The sequence below is a fragment of the Hippopotamus amphibius genome, chromosome 3 (assembly GCF_030028045.1).
Source record: "Hippopotamus amphibius kiboko isolate mHipAmp2 chromosome 3, mHipAmp2.hap2, whole genome shotgun sequence".
NCBI classification, from domain to species: domain Eukaryota; kingdom Metazoa; phylum Chordata; class Mammalia; order Artiodactyla; family Hippopotamidae; genus Hippopotamus; species Hippopotamus amphibius.
In genome coordinates, this window is record NC_080188.1 from 120480535 (window position 1) to 120491469 (window position 10935).

At 46.9% G+C, this 10935-nt stretch overlaps 1 protein-coding gene across 1 annotated transcript; it reads left to right on the forward strand.

The window, feature by feature from the left end:
- Positions 1-1854: 1854 nt before the first annotated feature.
- On the forward strand, positions 1855-10485 carry LOC130849413 (pregnancy-associated glycoprotein 2-like). Its single transcript, XM_057728280.1, has 9 exons — positions 1855-1910; positions 2986-3136; positions 4112-4229; positions 4326-4444; positions 5690-5883; positions 6814-6930; positions 8525-8666; positions 8753-8851; positions 10333-10485. The coding sequence occupies exons 1-9, from the start codon at positions 1858-1860 to the stop codon at positions 10483-10485; spliced, it is 1146 nt and encodes a 381-aa protein (XP_057584263.1). The 5' UTR covers positions 1855-1857.
- Positions 10486-10935: the final 450 nt, after the last annotated feature.

Below are 10935 nucleotides of genomic sequence, written 5' to 3' on the forward strand. Positions count from 1 at the left end.
CCACAATGAGGAGCCCAAGCACCACAATGAAGAGAAGTCCCTGTACTGCAACTAGAGAAACCCTGCAAGCAGCAATGCAGACCCAAAGCATCTAATAAATAAATAAATTTAAAAAAAAGAATGATGATAATTGGCCAAAAGTAACAAAGATGTGGAAAAAATGCCCTATATAAATGACTTAACCGCCTCTTTACTTCACCCCTCCTCATTAGGGAGGGCACCCACACCCTTTCTCTCCTGGCGTGCATGTCTGGCCTGCTTCTGTCTTAACTAAACTGTTTCACTGTGTGCTCTCCTATCTGTTTTTATGTTATGTCTTTAATAATAAAGTTTGTACCTGCTTTTACAACTTGAGCCTCCATTAGAAATGCATTTTTCACTGGGGGCAAGAGCCAGTGAATAATACCTTCTAGCCTCTAGCCTCGCTTGTTTGGTTTCTAGCACTACAGCTTTTCCTGCAGGCTACCCAGATTAAATTCCTGGGTAGGTAATTAAGATCTTGATTCACCCCGTTGCTCTATGCTGCCACTCTGAGATCAGTACCACAGGCCTCTGTAGGACCAAGACCTAACTCTCAACATTTTCTTACCTTATCACTGTCACTGCATGGCTGCCAGCTACACTTGTACACCTCAGATTGGAACTTGAACTCATGTGCCAGGACACAAGTCCAGACAAAACAATGATTGTGAGATAAACCCAAGCAGCCAGGATCAAACCCGGCCAAAACACAAAGTTGTCCAACTGAGATCACACACCTGGTTTCAAAACTCAAGGAAGCTCAGGTTCTTGATGTCTCATCACAGAAAGAATTCAGTGAGAGATAAACTGACAGGTAATAAGTGCATTTATTTAGACAAAAACACACTCCACAGACAGACTGTGATCCATCTCAGAAGGTGAGAAAGACACTAGGATATGGGGTTGTCAATTTTTACAAGGGTGGGTACTTTCATAGGCTAATGAGTGGAAGGATGATTCCAGCTATTTCAGGAAGAGGCAGGGATTTCCAGGAATTGGGCCACAGCCCACATTTTGATCCTTATGATTGTATTACTGAGGCTCAAGGTTTAGTGGAAGTCAACTTGTCTGCCATTTTGAACCCATTTGGTTCTACTCAGTTTATGTCATGTCCTCAGGCTGTCATTCTTTTGAAGATTGTGCCCTGCCTTCTTCCCTCCTGTTTCAAAATTGTTCCACTTTTGGCTTCTTCAAATGGATTCTAAACATTTTGTCTGGCCCCCGGTGGTCTTTGAAGGCCCTCAACTTTCTGGTCTTTCAAGATTCCCAGGCTTATCTTGTGCATTTCTTGGCCCAGCCCTGAAATGAACCATCTTATCAAGGATCTCTGGATCCTCTGCTGGGAAATGGTATTTAGAGGTCACAAGCTAGGCCTCAGGATAATCACTGTTATCAAGTTGCCATTGCTTCTGGGCTTGTCAGTGGTCAGAGCCAAGAAGTACACATTTTCTTTAAAAAAAATAAGAATAAAATTCATGAGATAACAAATGTCACACATGGCCCACAGCATTTACATTTATTATGTTACTACCAGTGTCTTATCTTCAAGTTGAAAATAGTCTTCCCACTCTTAGTTACTCCATGTGGTTCAGTTTGGTTTTGCAGCAAAGCTCCAAGGAAAAGATTACAGGAGAAATTTCTGTATTCTGAGAATTTTCTACCTGCATACCCCTAGGACAACAATGGAGGTACAGATTTTATCCACAGTTTCGTATTTCTTAACAGATCATTGGTGACCAAAAGGGGATAATTAGGGCAGGTCAGAACATATATAACTAGGAGCTCTTGGTCACCACTGCATGTTCATTCCTAGGGAGTTGCATCAGGAAAAGAAACATGAAGTGGCTTGTGATCCTTGGTCTGGTGGCCCTCTCAGAGTGTGTAGTCATGTAAGTATGGAGACTGTAAGTGGCATCACCTCTCTTTCTGTGTTTTTTCCTGTCCTCTTATTCATCCACCCATCAGAGTTAGAAGAAAATATAATCATTCCCTGACAGTTTTCAAGTTTAAATCACACCGATTGATGAGTACCTTTCCATAGGCCCCAAGGGCCTCAAGGGTCTTGGGGTCAGCCTGCAGATTTGCACAATTCTGGGGTTTCCAGTAACATCATGACCTATGTGAAAATGGCACTCCTTGGAATTGTTCAGTGCACAGCAGCTGCAACTGTAAGTAAGGTCCAATGGAAGAGCACTTCTCCTGTATTTGCTTCTAGGTCTTTTCTCTGCTCTCTCTATACATTTGTATGTGAACATGTCTGTGTCATCATCTCTCTCTATAATGGCTCCATCTTTTTGGCTGTCTCTATGTATGCAGAAATCTCTTAGTTTTTTCCCACTTGCTTTGAGTCTTCCTTAATTCTCTACCCTGTTCATTTCCTTATTTATACCACATCTCCTGGCTTCTTCTCTCATCCCTCTTGTCTGCATGAGCCCTGCAGAAAGATCGGGAAGGCTACCTATAGGCTATTTAAACTAGCAAGCAGAGTGACCACAGCCAAGATACAAACTCCCTACATTTCATATTCCTTGCCTGTAAAAAGAAGATAACATTCCCCCTCTACCTCCTTCCCAGGGCTTCTTTGAAAAAGATACAGTGGGATAGCAATAGCAATGGTAATGGCTGTCATTGTTGACATCTACATATCAGGTACATTATATCCATCATCTCACTTAATACCCACCACATTCTATATTGGGGATGGAGGTTATTATATTCCACTTTTCTACTGATGGGGAGACTGAGAATCCAAGTGCACATTTGACTTACTCAAGATTATACAACAAAACCTGTATTCAAACTGAGGTCTTTGCCCTGCTCTTTGCATGGCGTCCTGATAATAACATGATACTCATAAATATGCTGGAAAATACATTACGATGCAAAGTATGAACGGTCATACAATAACAAGGACAGCTGTTGGATACCCCTTCTTTGTTTCCTTTTCCCAATGATTGGTGAAAGAATCCCTCTGACAGAGATCAAGACCTTGCGAGAAACCCTCAGGGAGAAAAACCTGCTGACAAATTTCCTGGAGGAGAACATTGACAACACATCCCAAAATGCCACTGATGACCCAAAAATGTCTCTTCACCCTCTGAGGAACCACCTGGATGTGAGTGTGTTGGGAGCATGGAGTGTGTTGGGAGGGGATGCCATAGCATCCCCTGGTGCTCTGGTCTAGCACTGCATTCACCTGGAGGGGCCTGGCTGGATGTTGGGGCTGGGGCTCCTTCAGGAAGCAAAAACACTGGGGAACAGTGGTCCCACTCTCAGAGGATAAGTCACACTCATCCTCACCTCTTGGTCTGTGGTGACTGGGCCCAGCAATGACCAGTGGCAGGGAAACATCCATTTCTGTGCCAAAGATATGTCAACAGTGTGAGGGAGATTGTTCTTTCTGAACTAACTGAGCTGTGGAGTTATAGATGAAAGGTTAGCCATGTCTGATCAAAAGATAAAGCCAACTGCACGTCAAGTTTGAAACCCCAGGCAGAGGAAGGTCAGCCTCCACAGATCCAAGAAGAACACCAGAAAAATTTACTGTGCCCTATGGCTTGTGACACCATAAAAATCTAACACTGTGATTATTGTTATTGATTTTAAAAAAGGTCTCATACTTCTTCAAGAATATATAAGACAGCCTTAGTGATAGGCAAAGAATAAATACATGTCTATTAAAAGGGCCAACTGTGTGATGTTGATAGGACATTGTCTGAGGTTAGAGGAAGCGGCCTGGGGTGACCTAGTAGGGCCACCTGGAGAAGGAAACCCTCAGTCTGGGCCTTGAAAGGGAGACTGGAAAGAGCTTCTCAGATGAAGGCACTGGGACTTCCCTGGAGGTCCCTTGGTTAAGACTCTGCACTAACACTGCACTGACGCAGATTCCATCCCTGGTTGGGGACCTAAGATCGCACATGGAAAATAAAAAATCAAATGAAGGCACTGATCTGAGCAGAAGCTATTAAGTAGGGTGGTTGGAAAGTGATTTCAGGAGACAAGGGACACCTGGAGGGAGGCAGTGCTCTGAGAATGAAGGGTGTCTAGAACAGCCAGGCCTGCCCTAATCACCCCTCCCCGGCTCCTGTAGCTGGTCTACTTTGGAAACATCACCATAGGAACACCCCCTCAAGAGTTCAGGGTCATCTTTGACACCGGCTCATCGGACTTGTGGGTGTTCTCCATCAACTACTCTAGTCCCCACTGCTGTGAGTATCTGCCCCACCCCCCACCCTTCTTATACTCACTCTCCCACCCACACCCATCTTTGCCACCTAAGGGACACTCATCTCTTGTGTCTGCAGGTGCAAACAAGCTCTTCAACCCTCACTTGTCAACCACCTTCCGGGACACAAGCAAGTTCTTTGGATTCAGATACACTTCTGGGATGATTTTTGGATCTCTTGGCTATGACACTGTTCGGGTAACTGGAATCCAGAAGCTGAGTCAGGCCTGACACTGGGAGCTAACACTGCTTAAAAAAAAAAAAAAAATGTGGGACCAACTGGGAGGGCCCATCTTTCCCAAAGTCCCCTAGAGGCTGGTCCATGCCCTGCAAGACTAGTCCCGGGGAAGACAGCGCCCCTGCTGACACACAAACTCCCAGAATGGCTAACCCCAAGAGTAGATTAGGGTGTGGATTTGCAGGTCCTTTGCCCATGAGCAGCTCAAGGTTCATTTTGCTGGGAGCAGGGAGGTGGGGGGAGAGCACCCGCTTTTCTATGCTCAGACTTTGCTGGGCACGTTCATGACGATAAAACGTTTAATCCTTAAACAACCCCACACAGCAGGACTATGATTAATTCCATTATAGAGAGGAGGGAGCTGAGGTGCACAGAGTCAGGGCCTTGTAAAGGTCAGGCATCTGGTAAGTGGTGGAGCTGGGATGGCCAGTTAAGATTGATGGAGGTGTGGGGTATTTGGGAGAGGATAAAGATGAAGTTGGGTGCCTGGGGGCAGCTTAGGGCTTCAGGCATCTGGGCAGAGAAAGCAGGGGACCACAGACGTGGGAGGGCCCTGATAAAAGGATTCTCACTCTAGGGGGCTTTTGAGAGTCCAATAAAATCTATGGTTTGCCTCCACCAAAGTGTCTGAGTATTCTCTCTTTCTCTGTCTCTCTCTCTCTCTCTCTCTGTCTCTCTCTCTCTCTCTCTCTCTCTCATCTCTATCTCTTTAGCATACACATCCCCAAAAGCATGTTTCCCGAGTAGAATTTTAATAAGAACTCTGGCAGCAACATTGTATAATAGACTTCTGTGTTCCTGGGCAAATGCAGAATCCACAATGCATTGCAATGTATTGTTTATTTCTGTCATCTTATCATAGTGATGACAAAGAGAAGATTACCCTCCTCTCTCATCATTTTGTCCTCAAGTGGGAAGCATTTGGTCCTGACCTGAATCTCAGTTTTCCACCTGTACAGAAGGTATGAGGCCAATTTGAATCACTTCAGATGGTGCATGCAGGAGGAGCAGGTGTTGGTTAAAATCCATAGCCCTGCACAAATAGAATAGTAATTCCTGTCCCAGCTTGCTCTAACCATCTGAGGTCAAACCAGGGCACAGACAGGCCTCAGGTCTTCTCTGCAGTGCTAATGGCATCTTCACCGCAGCTTAGTCCCAGGCCCACATCCCAAACCTTTATGTGGGAATACTCTCCTCTCCCACAGATCGGGAACCTTGAAAACCAGGGCCAAGCATTTGCCCTGATGAGGAGGCAGATTGGGTTGGAAGATACACCCTTTGATGGCATCCTTGGGCTGGGCTACCCCAGCCTCGCCCTTGAAGGGACCACCCCCATCTTCGACAACCTGAAGAGAGAAGGCATCATTTCTCAGCCCGTCTTTGCCTTCTACTTGAGCAGGTAAGTCTGAGATGGAATAGCCCTCTCTCTAAATCAGCTGTAATATGCTCTCAGTTGCATGAAAAATTATAAACTATCTGATGCAGAATTTCCATGAGAGATAGTCTAGCCCAGCATAACTATGGCCTCAGAGCCACATCTGGTCCCACCACTGGTTTCTCTAAATAAAGTTTTATCGGAACACAACCATGCTCATGGGCTCAAGGTCAGCAGCTTGGTCCAGTGTGGGGAAGCAAGAAGGAGAGCAATGGAAGCTGTCAGGATACAGGTTGAAGGAAAAAGCAACAGGATTTGCTGATGAATTTGATATGGAAGGAAGGAGAGGGATGGTGGGAATGTTTTCTTCCTCACTAACATTTAGCTGGGAGCCCAGGAACAGCTACACAATTGACAGAAGCCAGTGCAAAATGAAAATGTGGGACATCCTGTTCAAAAATTATTAGGAATTTCAAGAGAGGAATAGCAAAGGCTTCAGGGCCCTGCCAAGCATGGGGCCCATGGATGGCACTGGGCACAGGCCCATGAAGCCAAGCCTAAGTTAAATGAAACCAGTCTCTTAGTGCCCTCTGGCCTCTGCTTTTCTGAAAAAAAAAAAAAAATGACAGGCTACACAAAGGGGAGGCCTGACCCCTCCAGTATAGTGAAATCTGATGGTATCTCTGACATCCTGGTTGCTGGAGGGGAGCAGGCTTTCCTCAGAAGGGTGAGTGGTTGGAGCCCAGTCAGGCTGCCCAGCTTCAGACCTCTTCTGTGCCATTCATTAGTGGGTGACTGGCCTTGATCAGGTAATCAATCCTTCCATGCCTCAATATCTACATCTGTAAAATGGGGACCATACTAGTGCCTCTGATGGATGGATAAGCACAGCACTCAGACAGTGAGTGGCATTATTCTCTGACAAGGAGTCCTCCCTATTCCTTCTCTCCTCAGCGGGAAGGAGAATGGCAGTGTGGTGATGTTTGGCGGGGTGGACCACAGCTACCACAGAGGGAAGCTCAGGTGGATGCCAGTGTCCCAAATTGGCTACTGGCAGATAACCATGAACCGGTAAGCCTCTCCCTATGAGGGCCACCCCAAGTGATGCTCCCACACGTGCACACATACACATGCAGACACCCACAAATGCATGTATAGACACACAGTCACACACACAGACACACATGCTCCATCCACAAAGACACACGTATAAACACACACATTGGCATACATGTAAACACGCACAGGAACACAGATACATACCCAAACACACACACAGACACAGGCAGAGACACACTGGTATGCACACACAGATACACATACAGACAGACACACAAACACACAGATACACACATGACACATGGGCTCATAATTGCCCCAGGTCTCCTACCCAGGGCCGTAAGCAGCGTCCTGAACAGGGTCCAGAGAGCAGAGTGCAGCCCTGAGAAGCCTGCACCCATTGCCCTTTGAGGCAGCTGGCATGGTTTGAGGACCCTAAATTGTGATGAAAAGAGGATCAGGGAGAAATTCACCAGCATAAACAGGGTTATCATCAGATGACCAACTCTCCAGGGCTACCGGGACTGAGGGAGTTCGTATTACACAAAACTGCTAGTGTGAAAACAGGGAAAGTCCTGGACAAACTGGGAAAACTGGTCTCCTGATGGAGAATCTTACCAGCAATGGAGAGAGGTGGGCTGCATTCCTGAAACCTTAAAGCGACTCATACAAAGAGACACTCACCCACCCATTGCCACCCATGCCCACATTCCAGGCACACAGTAGGTCAGGGGCTGTGACAGAAAGTATCAGGACCTGACATCCAGGAGTGGCCTGAGAACAAGGGGGAATGACTCATGGGATTCTGTGTGATACCCTCAGACAAATGCTTAGGGGTCCTTTGGAGGCCCTCCGGGGCTAGCTCAGGCATCCTCTGGCCAGTTCTCTCAGTGACTGAACCAAATGAGGCGGCTGTGCTGGGAAACACCCTCTCCCAGGGCAGCCTGTTATTCCCTTCTTAACACTCTGAGCATCTGCTTTCCTAGAGAGCCTCCAACTTCACTGTGTGGGTGACTCATTAGTGGTCAGACAACAGACAGGTTTCTGGTTATTCCTCACGCATTGTTTCACTCACTCCATTCATTCATTCATTCATTCATTCACTCAACAAACATACATTGTGCATCCAGTGTGTGCTGGACACTTGAGGGAGGCACTGAGGATACAACTTGTCCTTACATTTAGTGAGGCAGACCTACATGAAATGAGGCACACACATAATGAGTTACCACTATGGTACTTGCTACAAATGAGGAAGAGTCTAGACAGAGTGACCAACAGAAACCAGATCTAGTGTGGGGAAAGACTTCCCTGGAAAAGGGACATTTAATCTGGAACATGGAAGAGGAGGAGAAACTAGCTAGACAAAGGGGATGGGAGTTTTCTAGGAAGGGCCACCAGCACATGCCAAGGCTTTGAGGCGCAAGAGAGCCTGGTGCATTCAAGAATAGAAAGAAAGTCAAAAAAGCTTACATGACCAGAGCAAAGGAATACAGAGTCAGGGCAGGAGCTGAACGGCTGTTCTAGAGACAGTCAGGGAGGGGGGCAGTTGTGGGGGGAGACTTGAGAGTGATCCTTATGTGCACTTTGTCCCACTGTCTCTCAGCATCACTATGAAGGGGATGGTTGTTGGTTGTTTCAATGGATGCCAGGCCATTCTGGATACCGGGACCTCAATGCTGGCTGGCCCAACTAAATCAGTCACCATCATCCATAAGCTCATCAACGCCATACCTTTTGGTGAAGAGGTGAAGGGACATGCCACTGGGTCACTCTGGGGTTCTCCAAACACCTGGGTTCAGCTGGGCCAACCTCTCTCCTCTTTCCCTAACAGTATGAGGTTCCATGTAGCTCCCTCACTCAACTGCCTACTATCCTCTTCACCATCAATGGAAAGTATTACCCAGTGCCTGCTCAAGCATACATCTGGAAGGTGAGAGGGTATCCTTGGGGGCTGATTCTCAAATCTGGGAATTGCAGGGAAACTTGGACTGCTGCTGGAAGGAGGGGACCCTGTGAAGGATAAGTCACATCCCTGCATGTGCCGCTGAGCCCCTGAGGCTGGGCCAGTGACTCCCACAAAACCAAGCACTTGAGAGTAAAGGGAATTCTGGGACATCCATCATCCTGTAATAAATGGAGACACCACCACATGCTGGCATAGTGTGAGGCACAAGGAGAGGGGAACACTAAGGGCCTCGCAGCCCTCAAAGAGCTTCAGTTCCACCAGAGCCCTCAGATGGATGAACAGGGAAAGTCAGCTCTAGCAATGCCTGAAATAGGCCAAGTGACAAGTGGAGTTGGCAGGGGACAGTCTTAGGGTATTGTCCCACCATAATGATTATCATTCTCCCTTCCCATCTTAAAAGTGTTCTAGTTGGGTGATCAATTACGTGGTTTCCCTTGTCCTCAGCTGTGACTTCTGCTTGCTAAGCTCCAGGTCTACCTCTGTGAGCTGGGCTACCAGACCTCTCTGTGAGGTGGTTGAAGGCTCACCTGTGTAAAGGGTGCACAGTGACTGCACAGCCCAGGGACAATATCAGCTCCCTATGAGAGTTTAGAGGAGGCTAATGGGCTCAAAGAAGGCTTTGAGGAAGACAGGGAATTTCAGTAATTCAAATCCACCAGCCTCATGGAGGTATGAGGAGGCCTGCTTGGTTTGAGACAAATCTACATTGAACTCCATGCAAATAGCACCCCAGAGGCTGTGCCAAGTGGTGCCAGGTCCAGATTAGGGGTGATGAGGATACAGACAAGGGGAGCCCCAGGGTAAGTCACCTAACCCAACCTGGAGTGGCCAGGGAGGGTGAGCATGGGTCCAGGAAGTCTTCCTAGAGGGGTTGAGCACAGTCTCAAATAAAAGGTTGTGGGGAAGAGGGAGAAGAAAAGGCATTCTCTGCAGAGAAAACAGTGAGCATGTGTCAGAAGGAGAGAACATGAGAACGAGAAGCCATTCTTGTCCATTTCTTATTGTATTGAGGTATAGTTGATTTGCAATGCTGAGTTACTTTATGCTGTACAGCAAAATGACCCGTGTGTGTGTGTGTATGTGTGTGTGTATATATATATATAATTTTTCCTATTCTTTTCCATTATGGTTTGTCAAGGGATACTGAATACGGTTCTGTGTACTATACAGGAGGACCTTGTTGTTTATCCATACTCTATATAGTAGCTTCCATTTGCTAATCCCAAACTCCAATTTCACCCTCCTGCACCTGTCCCCTTCAGGGAAACCACATGTCTTGGCCATTCTTGTTCTTGGAAGGGCACCCCACTTCCTCAGCTGCTAAGACAGCCACTTGGTTCTTACTAAAGAAGGGACATAAAACTGAGATGTTGCCAGCTCTGGATACTGAGGAGGATGGCAGGTAAGGGCTAAGGCTGACAGGGGTGTATTTCTTTCTTCCCCAGAATCATCGGGGTCGCTGCCTCAGCAGGTTTCAAGGGGGCAGAGAGCACTCAAATAAGCCAGAGGCCTGGGTCCTGGGTGACGTCTTCCTGAGGCTGTATTTCTCGGTTTATGATCGGGGAAACAACAGGATTGGCTTGGCTCCTGCAGTGTAAATGCTGGGGCTGCTTCAGGAATCAATCAGGCCCACTCCAAACACACACTCACTCACATGGAGGACAACCCCACACAAGGATGGTGGTGGACTGTGTTTTGTGCTCTGAAAAGCCCTATTCTCAATAAGAATAAAGGATTCCATTCCCAATGGTGCTAATACAAGTGTGTGCCTCTCTTTGGGTCAAGGAAGTGCTTCATAATCCGGCAGGATCTAGAACTTCAGGTGAACCAGTAGTGGGAGGTCCCCAATACCAACCAGCTTCAAGGAAATAGGAGACTTATTGGAAGGATAATGGGGATCTGGAACAGAGAAACCAGAGCAGATCCAAACATCTCAGTGAATGCACCTAAGAAATCAGAAGCCATCAACTCACTCTTTCTCTCCCTTGCTCTTGCCCTTCTCTCATCTTTGAGTCTCTTAGCCTGAAAGCTTTCTTCCCTCAGGTTTC